The 23,561-nt window shown below is 45.2% G+C and overlaps 1 protein-coding gene across 2 annotated transcripts in view; it reads right to left on the reverse strand.

Moving 5' to 3' along the window:
• Emilin2 (elastin microfibril interfacer 2) overlaps positions 1-23,561 on the reverse strand; it is a 59,720-nt gene that overhangs the window by 19,758 nt on the left and 16,401 nt on the right. For both annotated transcript variants that reach the window (NM_001431280.1, XM_087566543.1), the window contains 2 exon segments: positions 1,571-3,487; positions 7,529-7,704. In NM_001431280.1, coding sequence (NP_001418209.1) covers positions 1,571-3,487; positions 7,529-7,704 — 2,093 coding nt within the window.

The raw sequence follows: 23,561 nt of genomic DNA on the forward strand, positions 1-23,561 counted from the left end.
TCCCTTCAGTGGTGACTGATGATATGGAAGTGTAAGCCAAATAAACTCTTTCCTCCCCAAGTTACTCTGGTCACCATGTTTCATCATAGCAATGGTGACCCTGACTAGGACAACCTCTCCTCTGGCCTCCAATCAGAAAGGGCTGACCTGTTACTGAGGCTGTGGAAAGGCAAAGAAAGATAGAGGAAAGTGTCTTTATCCTTCAAGGAGTATGTGTTTGGCTTAAAGTAAAACTAATGTATCTCTCAGTCACTCAACAAACACTTGCTGAGTGTCTGTGCGGCAGTAAGCACTGCTTTAGCTCTGTGGCTGAGCTACTTCCAACAGTTACAACTGCTTTTGGCTGCTGTCCTGTCTATATCTGTGCGCCCACTCTGTGTCACCCTATGAGCCATGGCCAACTATATTTTAGAAAGTGAAAATGACTGTGACAAAGACATAACAACACAATCAACATATGACACTGGAAGAAACGTGGGTTAGCAAGGAGGGTCTCTCCCTCACAGGCAGGGGCAACACAGCTCCATGGGTTAGCGTGAAAGGGGGTCTCCCAGCACATGAAAGGCCAACTTGACTCACAGCCCTGTGGGTTAGCATGGAGGGTTTTCCAGCACACACAGGGGCAACACACACACTGCCCCGAGACTCTGTCCCAAACTCTTACCATCACCCATTCCCCAGCACGTAGCATAGATCAATTCCTTGCTAGCCATCTGTGGTGAATTAGATTTTCCCTTTCTATTTTCAATGTGTTGTAAACTGATACTTTTATAAGGCACAAATCAAGTGCTTGGATGCTGCCATGAAGTCATATTGTCTTAGAAGTTCCTTGTGTGTGTATATGCATGCGTATGTGCACATTCCTGTATATGTGTGTGTATGCACATATATATGGACAGGTGTGTGCATGTGCCTGCATGTGTATGTGTACAAATGTATACATGTGTGCATGTGTGTGCAGGTGTGTGCACATGTGCACATATATGCATGTGTCTGCATGTGTGTATGTGCACATGTATGTGTGAGTGCGTACATGTGAGTGTGTGCATATGTATGTATATACATGTGAGTGTGTGAGTATGTGCATGTGTGTGCAGGTTGAATGTGTGCATGTAAGTACATTTATATCTGTGCATATGTGTGCATGTGTATGCATGTGAATGAGTGTGCAAGAGTGTGTGTTTGAGTGAGTGTATAGGTATACATACATTCATGCATGTGCACATGAATTTCTTTTGAAACCAGGTCTCATGTAACCTACATTGGCCTTGAAGCCTTGAACTTCTCATCTTCTGCCTTCACCTCCCAAGTTCTAAGCATGAGCCATACCTCCCTTGAGCTGGTGCTGGGGACTGAACTCGAGCCTCCTACAGGTTAGGAAACTGAGCTACTTCCACAACCTGGTCTGTGTCCTCACTGCTGGCTTGTTGCTCCTGATTCACAAGCTGTCACTGGTCTACAAATCAGATTTGTGGAAGCCATAGTTACTTCCAAAACCATCTGAAACCGCAGCTCTGCCATGCCCTGCGAATGTGTATAACAGAATGGGGCTGTCAATCAATCCACTTACTTGCTGATGGCTGAAACTTGACCAGATCCTGCAAGTCAGTAGAAATCTGGAAGACGTGACTGTAGAATTGCTGCACAGAATTCTTGAGGCCAGAGATGTCTCTGGAGTGTGACCTGAGTGTCCCGTTCATCTGCCGGACACAGTTCCACAGGCTGCCCACATGCTTCCCGAGCCCCTCCTTGATCCTCTGCAGACTCCCTGAGATGGCGTCCAACCTGCTGCACGTCTTCTCCAGCTGGGACACCCTGCCCTCGACCGCAGACACCCCGCTTTGAACCCCGTGAGCGCTCTCCTTGCATGTGTCTAGCTCAGCCAGCACTTGGTTCTGCAGCCTCTGCCAGCGCTCCTCCAGCTGGCCACAGCATGGAGCCACAGGGCCCCCAGGAGATGGGACAGTCCCCACGGTCCTCTCTTGCTCCCCTGTCTTAGTAAACCCACTTGCTTCCATGCTGTCACTCACTCCATTTGGCAAGCGAGTCCCTGTATATTCTGAGTGATTTAGTTGAGAATAAAGGGCACTGAAGTCCTCTTGAAGTTTCTGGATGCTGTGGCTTGTTTCTTGGAACTGCCTGTGCATCGTATCGTTAAGGGATTCCAAAAGGCTCAGGCCAACATGTGTGAGGTCTTCTCCACTAGGCAAAGCTCCATCTATCCCATGGGGCAAGCTCTGCAGGCAGATGTCCTCAACCACTTGAACTTTGTCCTTCAGGCGGCTCAACTCCCTTAGGAGTTGCTCATTCTCTGCCCCTGGCTGCCCTGGCTGCCCTGGCTGTCCTGACAAGGCTGGGCCCACAGGTGTCAACTCCAAATCAGAGCCGTTGGTCACTTGCAAAATGATTCCCAGACGGTCTTCCAGGGAGTGGATTTTCTCATTGAGAAGCTTCCTCAAGTCATCCACTTCGCCGTTGATGGCCCCCCGCAGAGTCTCCTCGATGTAAAAGCAATGCTCTTCTGCGTTCTTCTCCGTCACGTTGATCCTTGCGTCCAGCTCGTTCCATCTCGCATCAAAGTCTGCGTCTGGCTCTGGAAAGGAGAGGCGGTCGAATTCATTGTCCAGTCGTCCATTCAGCATCCTAGTGGCCTCGGCAACTCTCTCAATTTTCTGATCTAGTGTCTTGATCTGTGGGCCAAAATCGCCGTTCTTTTGACCGTCGCAGCAGCTTGGTTGGGCTGTGGGGTCCTGCAGCCGTGCTCGGAGGTCCGCGATGTCCTTTTTCAGGCTCGCCTCCTTCTCTCCGATCAGCTCTATCACGCCGAGGTAGCTGCTGCCATAGTCATCACACTGCTGCTGGAGACCCACCAACTTGTACTCGCACGTGTTCTTCAGGTCAGCCAGCTTCCGGTCCATGCCCTCCATGAGCTCCTCTCTCAGGGCATCTATCTTGCTATCCACATAGGCTTGGAACAGCTCGTTGGTTGTCATGGTGACTGTGGGGCCCTGAGCAGCCTCCTGCAGCTGCTTGAGCTGCCCTTCATAGCCCTTCACCTTCCCATCCAGCTCTTCTAGCTTGTCACTCTTGGTCTTCAATGTGTCTTTGACCTCAGCCAGCTCAGACTTGATGTCCTTCATGCCAGATTCCTTGCTGTTGAGGATTCCGGGAAGCTGGCTCGGCTCTGCGTCCCCCGCGAAGGTGCCATCAGGGGTTGGCTGTGGGTGCAGGGGACTGAGCCAGGAGGCTGGCTCTTTGCTGCCATCGTCTTGGATGGTGTGTTTGAGGTTCTCCTTCAGGCCTGACACAGACGACTGGAGATCTAGCACCATCCTGGTGAGTCGGACAACCTTCTCCTCCAGCACCTGGACTTTGGTTTGCTGAAATTCTGGAGGACCTTGCTTTGGATCTGCAACCTGGCCTGGTTCTGTTGCATTTGTTGGTGACAAAGTTTTCTTAGGCTGTGAGACTTGGCTTGGATCAGTGTCTGAAAGGAAGGAAGAGTTGGACATGAGAAACCAGTTTCTATGAGGTGCCTGCAGAAGATACTGAAATTTTTTCCGTGGCTGCCCCACTGCAAGACGTTCTATGGAAGAGAATGAGTTTGGGGGTCAAGCAGACCTCTGTGCTGTTCTGGGTCTATTATTTACTGTTTGTATGCAAGCTAACTAACTTCTGTAAGCTACACTTCCCTCTTCTACAAAGATGGGAACCCTTGCCTGGGTTGTTCAGAGTGTGCACAGGATACAAGATAATCAGTGATATTCTTCACCCTGACAACATCTTACCATATCATGTCACATCACATCATATCACATCATATATCATGTCATATACATCATATCATGTCTTATCATATCATATACATGTCATACATCACATCATATCAATATCACATAATATATATTACACATGCCCTGTCATATCACATCATATCATGTCATATCACATCATGTCATATCACATCATATCATGTCTTATCATACCATATACATGTCATACATCATATCAATATCATGTCATATCACATAATATATATTACACATCATGCCCTGTCATATCACATCATATCATGTCATATCACATCATGTCATATCACATCGTATCATACCATACATCACATCACATCTTATCACACCATATCATCTACTGTATCATAGGAACACATCGCTTCCAGTGAACTGTAGATGCCCCACTGACTGACTACTGACTATAAAATGTCACAAAGCACATTAGAGAGATCAAACTTCTGAGCAATAACATCCATACTTGAGGTTGTCCTCAAAATACCTCCAGAAATGTTCTCTGCTTTGCTTAGCATCCTTATTGTGCCAAGAGTCTTGTTCCGCCTTGTTATGAAGACGGAAGATACTAACTGCAAAGGAGATGTCTGAAATCCCAGGTTCAATCCAAGTGTAAGAAGAGAGGTGTGTATGTGTGTGTGTGTGTGTGTGTGTGTGTGTGTGTGTGTGTGAAAAAGAGATAGAAACATGTAAACATTCCATTCCTAACAATCTCATTTCGAGAAAAAGAACGCAGGGAAACAATCCAAAAGACAGAAAACAATCACAGTCATGAGTCATGAAGTGGAATTACATCACCAGAGAGAAAGCACTAAATTAAAAAGAAAGGAGATACAGAAACTAAAGCCACCGAATAGAGAGTTCTCACTCACAAAGCTGCCGTGCCCTGAATGGCAGCAGAACGGAGGACACTGGCCAAGGCTCCCATGGCAAGTCTGGCAACCAGGGGGAAATTCAATGGAAAGAAAAAGGCCAAGCAACGGAGTCACAATTCCATACAATGCATGTGTGCAAGACTGTAACAACAATCAGCTTTCTTGTGTAAAGTGCGCTTACTAGGAAGACAAGACCCGAAACCAACTATCCAAACTCCTGAGCAAGTGCTTTCTGTAGAGAACTACAAAGAACATACTGGAATTTTTACTCTATCTTAAGATACCTAGGGAACAAGGGCCGGGCAGTGGTGGCATGTACCTTTAATCCTAGTACCTGGGAGGCAGAGGCAGGTGGATCTGTGAGTTTGAGGCTAACCTGGTCTACAAAGCAAGTTCTAGGATAGCCAGGGATACAGAGAAACCCCGTCTCAAACAAACAAAAACAAAACGAAGATAATTAAAATGTTATTTTGAGCAAAGGGGGAAAAAAAGACCAGAGATGGGGAATTCGGGGGACAGCTGGGTATGGTGGTGCAAACTTTTAATCCCAGTGCTCAAGAGGCAGAAGCAGGTGGATCTCTGTGAGTTTGAAGCCAACTTGGTCTACATAGTGAGTTCCAGGATAGCCAAGGGATACATAGTGAGACCTAACTCCAACCCTTCCCCCATCAAAAAATAAAATTATAATAATGAAAACTTTATCTGCCAACTCTGTGCATTGTGCTTCTTGTACTTTCTAAAGCCAGTGAATGAATGAATGATATGCAGAAAGCAGAATGCAAGCATTTGTTCTCAAGACAGGACCTCACTGTGTTAAACCACACTGGTCTCAAACTTCCAGTTCTCCTGCTGTTGCCTTCCATGTGTTGGGATTGTAAGTGTGCTTTGTCTTCTGATAAAAGGCTAGACAATAAGCATTCTCTTCCTTGTCTTGTGAGATCCCTGTCTTGTAAGGCAATAAGGGGCAGGAGGGGAGGTGAAGAAAAAGACCAGCCCTAAAGCATATAAACATTGGAATGAAATGATTTAAACTTGGCAACAGCAGTATTAAAACCTACAGAAAAACTGAGCAATGTCTTACACATATACACGCATGCGCACACACAAACACACACACACACACACACACACACGTGCAAAGCAAAAGCTCGTTTCCTACATAATCTTTTCATCAACGTCCTAGAGGGGGCTGGAATGTAGAACTCGATGGTAGACTGCTTGCCTTGCAAGCACAAAGCTTTAGTTCTAAAACCTCATGAACCATGCTTGGTAGCTTATACCTGTAAACACTTGGGAGGATCAGAAGTTCAAGGTTATTAGCTACATAGCAAGTCTGAGGCTAGCCTGGACTACATGAGACCTTATCTGAAAGGAAATAAAAAGAAAGAAATGAAAAAGCAGCAGCCAGAGGTTGCATTCAAGTGAGACAAAGGAACAGATTGAGGAAACAGATTCTAACTAAGAAAGGAAGGTCACACCTCAGAGTGACTGAGGGAGGATGACTAGTTTTGGATGGCTGAGAAGATTCCCAGAGGAATTTCTTTAAGCAAATGCTGTGCTGTGCCTGGATGAGGGGCCATAAAGATAACCAGAGATGAGTTTCAGTTGAAATAGGGATTAAAGCATTAAAAACCAACCAAAGGAAAAACATATATAATTACCAACTCTAATGAATTCATAGTGCACTACAGGGCATGGCTATAAATGCTACAATGTATCCAGCAAACAGCAATCGCCATAAAAACTGGAAACACTGTTGTGAGTGGACAGTTAGGTCTTCACCGTCCATAATGAGAAGACAACAGATATGAGGCAAAGTCCTAGACTCAGCCAGTACTCAAATGAGCTGAAGATGCAGCTCAAGTGTAGAGCATCTGCCTACCATGAACAAGGCCCTGGGTTCAATCCCCAGCCCAGGAAGGAAAACAAAAAGTGTTCCTGTGTTCATGGTAAACTACCTCTGATGCAGAAGGTGAAAAGGACCACCGTGTCTTTCCCACTACTCCTCATTAAACAGACTGATTTGTGAAGCTACATATATGTTTAAACTTTGATAAAATAAAACTTGAACCTAAAAATATTCTGGGATTCAACAGGCCCCTACTACACATTTCCTACAGAAATGTGTCTTAAACACATTCAATGTCTGAAATTTTACTATTTTAAAGTAAAATATATACTTCTTTCCTGTGCTTTACAAACATTCACTAATGTGTGTGCGTTGCTTTGGTAATAAAATTTATTTAACAATATGTTTTACAAAATATTTCAACTCACTACAAGTTTCAAAGCTTGAAGTACCTCATGGGAAAATAAAAACCAAACCAATTTAATGTTTAACTTCACAGAATAAGTTGGTCTGCATTTCACTGAAATTAAGACGAGGGGAAATAAAGTTGATTGAAGGGCAAAATACTAAGGACAGAAGTGGCTTGTAGAAGTTCACCCTGTCCATCTTACGCCTAAGAGCAAAGGTGAGAGCATGCAAGAATTCTGACTCGGGCTCGGCTCTGCACACAGCTCATCCAGAGAAGGAACCAGTCTCTTTTTTCATATGTTATCCATTCGTTGACTTATTTATTACGTAGCCCAGGCTGGCATCAGGTCCTCAGTGATTCTCCAGCCTCTGCCTCCCAGATGTGGACCACCACTCCTGGCTAACCTACAAGTAGCCCAATGAGGCAATATACTTGCAAGGAAATATGGGTCACCCAACCACTCCTGCCTCTTCAGGTAACATTCCCTCCACATGAGTATTTTCTCAGTCATCCATTAGAGACCCTGTCGTTTGTACCAACACCAGGAACATCAAATGTGACCACACTCAGCAGGGTACCGAGGAGACAGCACCTGTGGCTTTCTTCAGGTTGTTTCTTGGTCGAACTGGTGGAGTCCGGGGAGTCTTCATGGCGTCTTTGGGACCTTCTTGGCAGTCTGCTCCTCTAAAGCCTGGACAGCATCTCCATTCCAACTGTGTCACTATCTTGTACCTAGTGACAAATCTGGGTCTGAAGTTTACCCTATACCTGAAGACAGAGAAAACAAAGTCTCACTTTAGTTAGTTATTAAGAGACTCTCTAATCCTCAGGTGCTGACCCTTGTTACAATGTGAAATACCCTGCACAGGTTCTGCTATAAATACTTTGTTTCTAAATGGTAGCACTATTGTGGAAGGTTCTGAAGGCCTGAGGGGGGGCCTAGCTGGAGGAGACAGCTTCCTGGAACTATACAATCCCTGACTATTTCTCTCCATGCACTCCCTGCTTCCTGCCCAACTGTTGTGGATTTGATCTGACACTTGTATTATGTTAATTGAGGTCCCCACCACCACCACCACAAATTGCATGAGAATCACTTATAAGCTTTGAGGGTCCCTGTCCCCAGTTGGTTCTGATTGGTAAATAAAGTTGCCAGAGGCCAATGGTTGGGCAGAGAGACAGAGGTGGGACTTTAGGATTCACAGGCAAGGGAAGTGAGAGAGGAAGAGGATTCAGAACCGCCATGCCGGGGGAAGCACAGGACAGAGAGACAACCAACATCTAAGAGCCAGGGAAGAATGACCCAGGCCACCCCCTCCATTGAGTCTAGGGATAGCAAAGACGGAATATGTAAGTAGTAACTCAGGAATATTGGAGGGGAGGTGTCAGCCTCGTGGAGGTTTTGGAGTAGTCCAGCCATTGAGTTTAAGGCATATTAAAATTTAAGGCTGTGTGTGTATGTGTGTGTTTCATTTGGGAACCCAGAACACTGGGATGGGTGGGGAGGAATGCAGGAATGAGTTGCAGCCACCAGGGCGATTGGAGTAGCATTAATCACCTACTGCTACACCCAACCACCCTGTATCATATGCTCTCACTGCTAATATACTCTGTTCAAGAGCGTGGATCCATGCAGCCATGGACCGGGACTCAGAAGCCGTCAGTCAGAATAAATCCTTCTGCCGCTAAGGTGCTCCCATCAAACATTGAGTTCCATAGGCCACATCCCTCCCTGCTCTTGTTTTATTTCGGTTTGCTGGGTAACTCTTGGTTGGTTGGTTTGTTTGGTTTTTTGGATAGGGCCTTGCTATGTAGCCAAAAGTGGTCCCCCAACTTGCAATCCTCCTGCCTCAGCCTCCTGAGTGCCATCAGATCTGTTTTCCCATATATTACATCCAGGGGAACACTCCATCCCCAACAATATCTGTTCAACACAGGCACCAACCAAATGTCAAAATGAGTTTCTACCTCACCTGACCTTTCCATTTTGCAATTCACAGCTTTTTCCGGTGATACTTTTCCTGTGCAACTCTGGACTGTTTTGCTTTGTGTTTTCAGGAAACATCCCTGAAGCCCTGCCTGCCGTAAGTCCCCACAGTCACCTCCGTCCCTTTTTCCCTATGGAGCATTGGAAGGGGCACTCAGGCCTTTTTCTAAAGGTGTCTTGACCCATACCTCCAAGAGCAGCTTGGAAGCTGCTATAACTTAGATGAATCTCCCCCAAGGCCCATGTGACCAAGGTGGGATTGCCAGCCTGTGTTAGAATGTTGAGGAGACGGGACCTAGTGGGAGGAAGTTAGGTCACTGGGAGTGTGCCCTTGAAGGGGACATTAAAACCTTAGCCTTTCACATGGTCCATCATGATCTGCTGCCTCAACTCAGGCCCCAAGGCAACAGAGCCTGCCAAGTATTAACACCAACCTTTGAAACCTTGAGTCAAAGCAAACCTTCCCTCCTTAAAGCTGACTGAAACCGTGTTCACAGCTCATGTGCCAAGAGTGGCAGTGTATATCAGTTGTAGAGCCCCCCCTTGACTAGCATGGACCTGCAATTTGATTTGATAAACACGAATAAATAAATAAACAAATAAAGAGGGAGCTGTAAAATCCTGTGGCTGGGCCTGGGACATTAACAATCCAGCAGCAGCTTACGGAGAGGTCCAGAGACAAGGAGTTCAGCCAAACCTCTGCTCACAGCACAGACAAAAGCCCAGCCACACAGGACAGCCTTCCTACACTCAACCCAACTTCCAGCTTCTGGCCTCGAGCCATCTCCTCTCGATCCTCTCACTTTCTCTCTCTCCACACTAGGCCAGCAGCTGGACTTCTCTGTGAGCCAACTTCCAGAGAGAAATGGGTTTCGCATCACTTCCTTGGGGTTTCGGTGTGCTGCTCAAGGGGGACTCTCGGAACAAACACGGAGATGTCCTGTGGTTGTGGGGCTCAGTCAACCAGGCAACTCCAGGCCAAGTTCCAGCTTTGGAGCTGTGCACTCAAAGTTATGCTCCTGGGAACATCAGGAATTCCTACAGGGAGCAGTTTATTACAAAGTACAACCCTGAGCCCTCCATGAAGGCTTTCCCCACTGCGGAATTCCTGGAAAGTTCCCACTTAGCTGTCCCTAGGGCAGCAGTTCTCATCTCCAGTGTCAGAACCTGCATTGCAGAGGAGCTTCTGAAATGGACCTGGGGTAGACCCTGAGTGTGCAAACTTTGAGATGTTCCTGAGCTGAGCTTCCCAAAGAAAACCAAAGAGGAACCCCAATAAGTGAAGGGAAAAGCAAGGATGATCATGAGGGGTAAAGAGCTCAGAGTGGGAAGACTGTTCAGACTGTCATTGATCAGGCCAGTGAGATGGTTCAGTTATTAAAGGTCCTTACCACTGAGCCTGATGTGAGTTTTACCTCAGGGATCCACATGGTGGAAGAAAAGAGGCAATTCTTCCTCATATCCACATGCACACATGCACACAACACACATATGCACATACACACACGTATGTGCACATATATGTTGCTGTAAAATTATGAAAAATGGCTTTCTTTTACCCCGCACTAGATCTGCCACCACAGTGCCCCAAGATATCTTCATCTCAATCAGCAAAGCTCTGCTCCATCCCCTATCACACTGCCAATGGCTTCTCTCTGAGCCTGGCAGCAATCTTTCTACCTATCTAGTTCCCAAGGCAGGTTTCACCATGCCAGAAACACACGTCCCAACTCCGCGGCGACCCAGCGTCTCTAGCCGCCACATACTCTCTTAAACTTAAATCACTACATAAAAGAACACACAACACAATAACCTCTGATCTGATTGAGAAGATACAATTGCCCACCTAGACACACAGAGCCCTATACACGTCCATCCCTTAAGAACATTCATAACAACCTGTAAAGGAACAGAGTGGAATCTTGACATCAGTATCCATGTTCTCTCAGTGGCTTCCTCTCTCCTGCCTCCTTCTGTTCCCATCTCCTCCTCTTCCCTCGAACTTTTCTCCCGCCCATCCTTCCTTCTTGTCCAATGACAGGCCTTGTTCTATCTTGTACCTGCCTTCACCTGTATGACATCATCCTATACATATATACATTCATGCTCTCACACACTAACACATACACACACGAACACATATGCACACACATACACATTCAGACATACACTCAAACATACCCATATGCTAACATGCACATATGCGCACTGACATATACACCAAAATTCACCACAGTCACACACACCTGCACTCACACATGCAGACACGCTTACACATACTACAGATACCACACACAGGCACACATCATACACACTCAGATACACTCACACGTACATTCACACGTGCACACACTCTCACATGCATACATACATACACATTCATATTCATGCTCTCATAAATTCTCACATGCATTCATACTCGCACATTCATACACACATACACACTTTCACACACACACACACCTACAGACACATACAGACTCTTACATGTGGCCGTTCAGAGTCATACACTCTTACACATGCTGACTCACACACACCTATACATACTCATGCATACACATTCACACACATAACTATAATTTTAAACATTAAAAGACAATCGATGGGGTTGGGGATTTAACTCAGTGGTAGAGCACTTGCCTAGCAAGCGCAAGGCCCTGGGTTTGGTCCTCAGCTCCAGAAAAAAAAAGACAAAGAAGACAATCATGTTGGCTCTGCTCTGTATTTTTGCCTGCTTGTCACAACGAGAGAACAGAAGCTTGCAGGTAAGGTGAGTTACCCAAGTTCATTCTCAAGTGGTTGGGATGGAAACTTCAGGGTTCTTCTGTAACACACCCTCCCAGCATGCACTAAGAGCCAGCCACTCTCTGGCAGTTTCCCTCAGTTCAAAGCAGCACCCCACCTGGAGATGCTCCAGAAAGCCCCAAATCCTGTGGGAGGGAGTATCTGGCCTCCCTGAACAGCAGACTTGTGCTTGAACATCTGCTTTGGCTCAGGTGACACCAGCCTTGGGCTCCCTCCCACCCCGACCCATGGAATCCCTGTCCACAGAGGGACGATTTCCCTGCATATCCTGCAGACTTGAGGAGAGCATCACGCTAGAGGAATGCGTAACCTCAGAGAAACTCCGCTCCTTGGAGCATTAAAGTGGAATGTGAAAATGTGTTTGCTTACGGATCTGCCAGTAGATGACAGCCTGCAGGAAACCTTTCAGATAAGGCTGCACCCAGCAGAACAGACCGTGTCCCTGGGAAGAAAACAGTGTGCTAGGCTTCGTCCCACCCACCCCACTGGAGCCTTTTCTTAACCCTGAACCAGGAGCCGGAGGGTGAGGAAGGACCTGCTCTTCCAAAGTGCTGTCACTGTAAGGAGGGGTGTAGCTGCAGCCAGCTCATCCCACAGCCAAGTCGCCTGAGTTCCCACCCTGCTCCGACTGCACCATCTGCTGCCCATCCGGCCCAAATCAGCAGGGGTCTTTTGTGCCCTTCAGGTTGGGTCCTGACAGCATCTCAAGGTGAGGAAGAGATCGTTTCTGCCAGCAGCAACAGCTGGGAAAGATTGGGAAGCTGCCTCTGGACTCGGGAAAGCTCAGGAATTTCTCCCTGTGTTAAGTGACAGGCCCCTGGGGTGACCTGGGCCTTGCTAGAGGGTCCCTAGGTCTGTGTGAGGAACCTCTGAGGGTACAAGATTAGCCAAGCCCCATAAACCCCAGCTAAAATGGAGTTCTCGCTAACATAGCACCAGTCTAAGGGACTTCAGAGGTTTGGGAGGATCCACTACGATTTCCAGGAGCCCTAATCACACAGGGCACTGCAGAAAAAGAAAAAAAATCCTACCACTAACTTTAACAAACTTCCAGGGGTGTGGCTTAGTGACAGCTCTTCCTGGCTTGAAGGCCCCGTTCTTCCCAAGTGCCATACCAAAAGTAGTCAAGGCCTTACCTCATGCACATTTCAGAACTCCCCAAGCAGATAGGAACTTCGGGGAACCCACCCACCTCCTTAGAGCCTAGAGCCTCTCTGCCCTAGGGTGCTCACACATGGGAGGAGCTCACTAGCTGCTGACTGAGACAGTTAGCTAATGTCCCCAGTGTAGGGCAGACACACCAAGGAAACAGACAGGGGTCAGTCAAGGCAGAGAGTACAGGCTGACTCAGATCACAGCCTAGCTCCCCTCCTAGTCCTCCCAGTTGGGATCATGTCAGCACCCTGTAGGTGTGGAGGAGCCCTGTCTACAGCTGAGACTGACATTTGTTTCTGTCAAAGAATCCGCATATACACACACCACGATGACGCCAGCCCACAGACCACACTGCGGTTCATGCTTGGTGCCATGCGTATGAGGGTTGGGACAAACACATAGTGTCCTGGAGCCACCACTGCAGGGGTTCTAATGCAGTTCTGCTACCCTAAAAGACCCTGACTACTTACCCTTCCTACCTTCCTCCCCAAGGGTCTCTGGTATTTATTTTCTCCCTCATTTCTCCAGAATGTCTCATAGCTGTTACACAGGGTTCTTCTCAGTCCGGCTTCCTTTGCTTTGAGGGGCATTTCTAGTTCCTCCTGGCTTTTTGTGACTTCACCGATACAATAGGCAGGCAGTCCACCACTGAGCTATACCCCAGCCTAAAACCTGTTTTTGTTTGTTTGCTTGTTTGTTGTTCAAGACAGGGTTTCTCTTTGTAGCCCTGGCCATCCTGGAATTTATGCTGTAAACCAGGCTGGCCTTGAACTCAGAGCTTCAGGTAGCCTCTGCCTCCCAAGTACTGGCATCAAAAGTGTGCACCACCATGACCCAGCAAGAGCATTTCTTTTTAAGGCTGAATTATACCACACTGTCTAAAACATCATTACTAAATACAGCATGTCCTATTACAGGAATTCAGCCATTAATCATTAATTAGATTAATAGTTGGTTAATAAAACAAAAGTACTGTATTTGCCAAAGTTTGTGTGATCTAATATTTTAAGAAGAAAACTTTTTCCTCTGATCTAAGCAGCTGTGAATTCTTCAGTCTTCTCAGAACTAAACTAGACTGTATGGTCCTAGGTTCAAGATAAACTATAGGAGCCCCACACCTGGGGATGACCCAAGAGCTGTTTTGTCCAAGGTGCTCACTAGTCACACACACTATATAAATTTACATTAAATGAAATTAATCATTTAATTCCAATGGCCACATTCCAAGTACATAACAGCATAAATGTGACCACAGAAAATCTGACCAGAGTTTGCTGCAGAAGACAAACAACATTGTTCAGGAAGCTGCAGGGGCTCATATGGTAGACCTTGATTTCTGAACTCTATTAAACCATCCTTTCTGAGCCCAGCAAAGGGGAACAGACAGCTTGTACAACACACCACATAGAGTTCACGGCTTCCTGGAAGGGACCCCTGACTGCTGTAAAGGGACCATCCACACAGTGGACCAATAGCCAAGGCTCCTAACCCTGCACTTGGCATTTAACTATATTCTATTTACTAAAACACAGAACGGATCCAAAGCCCAGCACCCCGATAGGGACACACTTCAGCCTGGGACTTCTCCAGAGAATACACTTTCTAGTAAATTCTTTGCCTTCTACTCTCTGGCCTGCCACAACCCGAAGCCAACTTTTCTGGCTTAATTTGGCATGTGCAAGTCCTGATGGCTAGTCAACCTAGGAGGATGGAGAAAGCAATTGTACAGAATGATTCATCCCAGACCATCCAAGGAAAGAAATCCATGTGCTACCAAGTCACTTTCTCCCCTTTGACCTCAACTCAACTCGGTCACGCTGAGTGTGACCGTTCATCCTCCATTCTCACCTTCACAGCGTTGAGAGCACAAGCGTACACCACCACACCTAACCGTAAGTGGTACCAGGGAATTGAACTCAGGTGTTTGTGTGTGCTAAGCCAGTACTACCAGCTGACCAGCTGAGCCGCATCCCAGCCCGCGATTTTTTTTTTCTTCAAAGTAAAATTGCACTAAAATACACAGAACATCAAATTTAGCGCCTTAACATTGACTTATGTATCTATGTATTTATTAGCCCTATGGGTTCAAACCCAGAGCACAGTGTATCCTAACAAATGCTCCACCTCTGACCTCACCCAGCCCATCATGACCATTATTATTGGAGTGAGTCTGTGGGTCTGCATGGTGTCCATCTCCCGAACTTCCCAAACAGAAACCCTGTAGTCATCAAACACGAACTCCCTGACACCCCCAGCCCCCACTCTGTGGCCCTGGTCATCACTTCCTCTGTGAACTCACTGTCTCTCGGCGCCTCACGCACACACCCTTAAAGCACTTGTCTTTTTATCCAGCCTTTTTGTCACACCCTCTGGGTTCTTCCCATGTTGCAGGGCGTGTCTGAGTTTCCTTCCCTTTTTTAGCAAGCGATTCTCTTCTACAGACTTGGTCTCCTTGAGAAACTGGAGGGCTGGATGAGGGCTGGAGAGATGGCTCAGTGGTTGGGAGTATGGACTGCTCTTCCAGAGGTCCTGGGTTTAAATCCCAGTGACCACGTGGTGTCTCACAGCCATCTGTAATGGGATCTGATGCCTTCTTCTGGTGTGTCTGAGGACAGCTGCAGTGGACTTGTCTATAATAAATAAATAAGTCTAAAACAAAGTTGAGACACTGACAAGATGGCAGACTGGTTTTCTAGGAACCACAGACATGCTTTTCTTATTTTTGTGGGGTTTTTCTTCTCGGTCAGTGAATGAGTAAATAAATGAGCTTTTTCTGTTTGCTGACCCTCTGCCAAAAGCAAATGCAGTCAGGCAGCGAGGGCCATGGAGTTGGAAGTGATTTCAATACTGAAATCTTGAAATTTCAAAACATTCCCCGCTTGAATCTCGTGTCTGATCAAAAGTCAAAATAGTCATTTTACATCATGGCCATCTCTAAAGATGGATCTGATCTAGGGATGGGCTCTGATCATAGCTCCCTCTCATGGCTGCATTCCAAGCCAAGGTCCTCCTTACGGCTTAAAACACAAACTCAAAATCAAACTTTTCATCTCTTTCTGCTGCATTTTTAATTGGATCACTGCATGGAGAACCTGACATAGAAGCAAAGAAATGCCAAACATGTAGCTCGGCTCTTTAGGAAAAGTCACCTGAACTTTAACAAGCCAGAATGATTCGGCCATGAGATATAATTTTTTTTGAAATACGAAACGTCTATATGAATCTAAACATCAGGTTCACGAGTCTTGATTAAAGTCAGATTACAAGAGAGTTTTGTATCTGTGTTACAATAACAGATTCTAGATCAAAGCAATGTGTTCAGAATGAAAATGCCCTTCTAGAAAAGGCATTCTTGTTCTTGGAATGAAGATACTATTGCTGGGAGAAGGAAGCAGGATTATAAATTGATGGCTTTTTTTTTTTTATTTCCTCTTGAATTAATTTCCTCATGCACTTAGGGGCAAGTTAGGTTTTAAAACCCACTCAGCATTTCCCCTGATCATACAGAGTAATGAGTAGGTTCCCCCCCGCAATTTATAATTATCCTGGGGGGTTGGCAACAATCTTCATTCCTAAAGGAAGGATTAAAGAAAACGACCGACCGTGGCTCGGTGTCAAGCCTGCCCCAACTCAGTTGTAGCAGATAATGGAGCTGTTATCATTGGATTTGCTCAAGCATGGGACCTGCCTTCTGAGTAACTCAGGCGAGGTTATCTGGTGCTGGCCGCATCCAGCCCATGAGCTATAGCTTAAGGCTGTGTTCCAACGAGGCTACATTCTTAGCTCTGAGAAATACATTCCCAAATCAAGTCACTGGGCATTGGGAAAGAAAAGGGAGTCTGAGCCCGAGGCAGATCACATGTTTTTAAATAACAGCTCTCTATGGGAGGCCCATCTCTGCTGTAGGCTGTTCCTCCAATACATACTGCTTCAGTCCTCATACCTCTACCCTGTTTCCACATTCCTAGCGGCAGAATCACAGAGAAGCCAGTTCCCAGTCACTCCCTAATGAACTCATCCTTGTGTTCCCACAGTGTGGACCATGAGAACATCTGCTGGATCTGTGAGCCAGACTGTCTACTCAGAAGAAGAATCTGAGTGTGTGTGTGTGTGTGTGTGTGTGTGTGTGTGTGTGTGTGTGTGTGTGTGTGTACGCACTACAATGTACATATGCAGGTAAAAGGACAACTTGCACAAGTCGGTTCTCCCCACCATGTAGGGTCTGGGCACCAGACTCTCTGCCAGCCTCGATGGCAGGTACTTTCACTAAGTCATCCAGTCTAAGAACTCTATTTTAATCACTTTTTTTTTTTTAATTTCCTGGATGCGCCTACAAAAATCACCATAATTCCACAGCTCTCCTTCATGAAACTGAGGTGGTCCATGACTTTGCAACCTCCGTCCCTCCCACTTCAAAACTCAATGCACCCCCATCTATATGCACCCCCCATCCACGTTCTCAAAACTACTTTGGAGTGGTGGATGCTGTACAAGATTTGACTGTGCCATCCAGCCTCTAATCAACTCCAGGCCTTTCAACGAAGCCTCTGGACTGTGGCAAGCCTTTATTTGACCACGCCCACAGCGAGGCTGTAATCACTCAGAAACAGACAGAAAACTAGAAGAAGCGTCTGTGTGGGTGTAAGAGGAGGTTCTTCTGTTGTACCAATTAATTCTCACCTTACAATCATCATCATCTGAGACATGGGGACACTGTGTTTTCTAACCTATGATCACAGTGGGAGGAAGGGTAAGAGCATCAGAAGTAAGAAGTTTGCACCTCTTGCAGCCTCAGAGTCCGTGAATAACTCAGTGGTATGAAGTCATTATCACTCACCCGCACTCTGCTAGGAGAGCAGGCTTTCTCTGTGGAAGAATGCTGTCACAGCCCAACCTCCACACCAGGTTCTAAATATATAACAAGTAGCACTGCTCACCCAGATAAAGAAAGAATTGGGTCTGGGGAGAGAGTTGAGTCAGTAAAGTACTTGACATGCGAGAGTGAAGGACCAGAGCTCAGATCTTCAGCACCTGTACTAAAAATCTGGTGTTGTAGCATTCACCTTTAATCCTGGTGCTATGAAACCAGAGACATGGGGATTTCTGAGAACTGCTGGCCTGTCTATTCAGTCAAGTTCAATGGATGACTCTATATTTTAACAAAAGAGGTGGAAAACAATAGAATAATAATTTTCAATGATCTATAGCTACCTTTGGCCACAACATGTCTGTGTACCATGCTCATGTGCACACATGGGCACACAGACCTATACACACACACACACACACACACACACACACACACACACACACACACACAATTGTACAGGCTCTTATGGCACAGGAGATAGAGAGGACCCATGGAAAAATAAGAACACTTTCCCCAAGATTCACTGCAGGGTTACATTGAAGTCCAAGGACTTCTATATGTTGTGCGTCATTGGTGTTCTTATCTTCAAAGCCATCACTCTAGTGTGGACTCACAGGACTAGAGTTTTATGAGAGACTCTGAAGGTATGGGGGACCCATTTCTAGGCCAACCCATCCAGTGTGGTTCTGAGAACCACCAAGAACACAGGAGGCCCAACTAACCATGAAGCTGTTCAAATTAACACTATACCTGAGAATTGAAAGCCAAACCCAGTTCCTATGAGTCTTAACAAGAAAAGGGAAATGCACACTCTGCCTCTCATCCACCCCTTTAGGGTCCCCAGGCCCACTCAATGTCTTTCTTTGAGCCACCGCAAGAAACAAACAAATCTATCACCTAAAACATCAGACCTGTACCTGTTCCAACTTCACCAAAGGTCAGCTGTGTCAGAGCAACCAGGACAATTCTCAGTCACTACAACCATAAACTGAGACTTGTATTTACCCCTCTCCTCTCTCCCAGATATGGAAAGCACAAGATAATAACTGACAGAACTTCTGAACAGCAGATTTGGTACACAGGTTCCTTCCATAATAATAGATTCAGTTGATCACATGATGGGGTGAAGCCCCAGCTCTCCAGTGATGAGCAGAGAGAACAGGCACAAGTGTCTTGTGCTAAAAATGGTGTTGGAAGCCCAGTGCTGTAATGCACACCCATTACAGGGTGTAGACATGGGATCAAGAGTTCTTGATCAGCCTGGACTTCATAGTGAGACACTGTGCAACACATTCACAAATAAAAATCAAGCTATAACCATGACATCATCGCAAAGCTGCTCCCTCCCTTGCAACACATAGGTCCTTCCTCTTAAGACCCTTAACAAAGGGCCAGCCAGTGTGTCAGTAAATGTTCAGAATAGCTTGGCCTCAGCCCTTCACATTCTAATTCATTCATTTTCTCAGGACAGTAGGAGTGGAGTGGGGGTCTCACTATGTGGCACTAACCCACCTAGAATTCACTATGCAGATGAAGATGGTCTCAAATTATGTGTCAGTCCCCATCTCTGTTTCCCAAGCCCTCAGATCATAGGCATGTACCACCACCCCCAGCACATTCTAACTTGGACATTTCTCCCACTACTCATGAGTAAGTCCTGGCACAGACAGAGGCCAGTCTCCTAAGAGTCCATCTCCCTGCATCTCCAACTGCTACCCAGACTCCCAAAGGCAAACTGATCCTGTGCATGCTGCCAGATGGGCATTTGGAAGCGCATCTCTGACAACCTCCCTTCAGTTGTACAATGAAGCTCAAACTCAAGTTCACATCTGTGACGGTGTGAACCTAAATCATGCCCCACCCCCAGGACATTTGAGTCCTCAATCCCAGCACCTCAGAAGGTGACCTTACTTGGTAAAAGGACCTGTAGCAACCCAAGACCAAGTTAAGGTGAGGTCACAACAATAGTGACTCATAATCATTAAAAGGGGATTAAAACAGGATACGTATACAGAGGGATGATGCTGTGAGGAGTCACAGGGAGATGGCAACCTCCAGCAGACCAAGGAAGGAGGACCTAGGACAGTTCTGTCCATCACACCTCCCTACTCCCCAGCCCTGGAGGAAGCAACCTTGATGTATCATTCTATCATGGCTCCTTCATTTCTCACTGTTCAGTTCTTGGTTCTGTTCCTTTCTATGGTGGCACTGCTTCGTGCTGTTGTAGAGTGCCACTGTACTTGTTGCCTTCATGGTCACCACAGTTGTGGTGAAAACTGTAAGGGGGCGTCCAGCCCAGTGTCATTGGCACTTACAAGATTAGTGATTGACCTTTTCCAAGCATTGCTGCTGGGACAGATTAGGGATTCAACCACCACCCCTAGAGTTTAGAGATGTAGGCTGTTAGTAAAGTTAAGTTAAGGTGTTTTTGTTACTGGCCTTGACGGGGAAAATCTGGGAAAACAATTTAAGGTTCAGAAAGGCACACTTCTGATTATTGATGGAGGGATGTGTTTAAGATCGGGGAATAAGACGACAGGCCTCTCTTGCTAAAGCTGGGCTGGTGGATCAAGGTGATGATCAGTTTCTTGTACCCATTTTTGCCCTCAGCTTCCTGATACAATTTAATAAAAAAAGTTTTTAAATAAGCAGATCTGCACCCTAAGGATTGTTTTATATAAAAGTTTAGATTTGTGGTTTTCTTAAGATTTCTCATAAGATTACTTTTTAAGATAAATAATTAGATGAATGATCTTTTCCTTGTTGTTGCAAATTACAGCCTGCCAGTTAAGAGAAACTGGTTAAGAAAAACATCTTGGTTGCTTAAACTTTGCTAATCTATAAACAAGCTGCTTAGGTATGATTGTATGTATGTGGGTTCATGGGAATGATTTGTCTTTTACCTATAATATGTAAAACAACCATGTAAGTACATTAGGAAACAAGCTGGGTTTTTTTTTTCCATTGAAATCATTCACTTAGAGAAAAATAGAATGTAGCCACATTGTAATTTTTGTACCGTTTGAGTGATTTGGCTGGAGGATATAAGCTATGGGAGAAAAAATAAAATTGTTGGAGCTTTGATTCATATACCAAGTGTGTGTAGGGTGTGTCTGTGTCTGTGTGTGTGTCGCTGTGTGGGTGTGTGTCTCTGTGTGGGTGTGTGTCTCTGTGTGTGTGTGTCTCTGTGTGTATGTGTGTCTCTGTGTGTGTGTGTCTCTGTGTGTGTGTGTCTCTGTGTGTGTGTCTGTCTCTGTGTGTGTCTGTCTCTGTGTGTGTCTGTCTCTGTGTGTGTCTGTCTCTGTGTGTGTCTGTCTCTGTGTGTGTCTGTCTCTGTGTGTGTCTGTCTCTGTGTGTGTCTGTCTCTGTGTGTGTCTGTCTCTGTGTGTCTGTATGTGTGTCTGTCTGTATGTGTGTCTGTGTGTCTGTGTGTGTGTTTATGTATATGTGTGTTTCTATGTGTGTGTGTATCTATATGTGTTTCTGTGTATGTCTGCATGTGTCTCTGCTTCCTTTCTACCCGCCCCAGATAATTAAGTTTTGTTCTCTCAGAGAAAAGGTCTGCTAAGTGATTAATCACTGACTCCCCTTCCCTCCTCAGTTTACCTGACTCTTTCAAGCTGACCTTGGACATATATATTGCTAAAACATTTCTTCAAATACCCGCCAAGATGTCAGGGTTTCCAAACAACTTCTCAGACGACTCCTAACTGGAAATGGTGTCTCGCATTTCTGAATATCATCAACATTTTGCAATCTTCCCCTCATTTCGTAATTGTTTCTGCTCGACTCACGTCACCTACAGCATATGAATTTCTGAAGGACAGAAAGGGTCCTACTTGTTTCATCCCCATGGCACCTGGCTTGGGGATTAGATGTAGGTCCGGCACAAAAATACTTATTTAATGGAATGGAGTAGCTCAGCCCCACCGAGCTTCACAATGGCTCATCCCACTTACGCATCCCTAAGCTCAAATTTCCAAGATAGTGCATGTGAAGTATCTTTTTAAACCCCACTTTGGTTTTTATCTCAAGTTTGGCATCTGCTATGTGTTCTTCAGAAAATCAGAAGTAACCTTATGACCAATGTAAATTATCTTCTGTTCTGTAGCCTGTTGAAAATCTTTAGCTGCTGTGTAATTACCTACAAACAGCAGTGTCTTTACAACAGAAATGATGCTTAGCCATGAAAGGTTACCAACTACTAGTACAGAGTAGAGCACATGTAAAGCTCAAAGTAATTATGCTCAACAAAAAAGCCAGATCAAAGAAGACTGTATTCCATGTAATACTATTAATAGAAAATTCTAGAACACTCCAAACTGATCTGTAATCATGAAAAGAAAGCAGATATTCAGGGATGGCTCAATATACGGAAAACCATCAACGTAATTCACTATATAAACAAACTCAAAGAAAAAAGCCACTTGATCATTTCATTAGATGCTGAGAAAGCATTTGACAAAATTTAACACCCCTTCATGATTAAAGTCCTGGAAAGATCAGGAATTCAAGGCCCATACCTAAACATAGTAAAAGCCATATACAGCAAAGCAGTAGCTAACATCAAACTAAATGGAGAGAAACTTGAAGCAATCCCACTAAAATCAGGGACTAGACAAGGGTGCCCAGTCTTGCCCTCTCTATTCAATATAATTCCCAAAGTCCTGGCCAGAGCAATCAAACAATGAAAGGAGGTCAAAGGGATACAAATTGGAAAGGAAGAAATCAAAATATCACTATTTGCAGATGATATGATAGTATACTTAAGTGACCCCAAAAGTTCCACCAGACAACTTAAGCCTGTAAATAACTTTAGCAAAGTGGTTGGGTATAAAATTAAACAAATCAGTAGCCTTCCTCTACTCAAAGGATAAACAGGCTGAGAAAGAAATTAGGAAAATGACACCCTTCACAATAGTCCCAAATAATATAAAATACCTTGGTGTGACTCTAACCAAGCAAGTAAAAAATTTGTATGACAAGAACTTCAAGTCTCTGAAGAAAGAAATTGAAGAAAATCTCAGAAGATAGAAAAATCTCCCATGCTCATGGATTGGCAGGATTAATATAACAAAAATTGGCCATTTTTGCTGAAAGCAATGTACAGATTCAATGCAATCCCCATCAAAATTCCAACTCAATTCTTCATAGAGTTAGAAAAAGCAATTTGCAAATTCATTTGGAATAAACAAAAAACCCAGGATATCGAAAACTATCTTCAACAGTAAATAAACTTCTGGGGGAATCACTATCCCTGACCTCAAGCAGTATTACAGAGCAATAGTGATAAAAACTGCATGGTATTAGTACAGAGACAGGCAGGTAGATCAGTGGAATAGAATTGATCTATTGACACTTGATCTTTGACAAAGGAGCTAAAACCATCTAGTGGAAAAGATAGCATTTTCAACAAACGGTGGTGTTGCAACTGGAGGTCAACATGTAGAAGAATGCAAATTGACCCATTCTTATCACCCTATACAAAGTTTAAGTCCAAGTGGATCAAGGACCTCCACATAAAACCAGATACACTCAAACTAATAGAAGAAAAAGTGAGGAAGAATCTCGAACACATAGGCACTGGGGAAATTTTCCTGAACAAAACACCAATGGCTTATGCTCTAAGATCAAGAATCAACAAATGGGACCTCATAAAATTGTAAAGTTTCTGTAAGGCAAAGGACACTGTCATTAAGACAAAACAGCAACCAAGAGATTGGGAAAAGATCTTTACCAATCCTACATCCTATACAGGGCTAATATCCAAAATATACAAAGAACTCAAGAAGTTAGACTCCAGAGAGC

Source organism: Rattus norvegicus, chromosome 9 (assembly GCF_021556685.1).
Source record: "Rattus norvegicus strain SHRSP/BbbUtx chromosome 9, alternate assembly SHRSP_T2T, whole genome shotgun sequence".
NCBI lineage: Eukaryota > Metazoa > Chordata > Mammalia > Rodentia > Muridae > Rattus > Rattus norvegicus.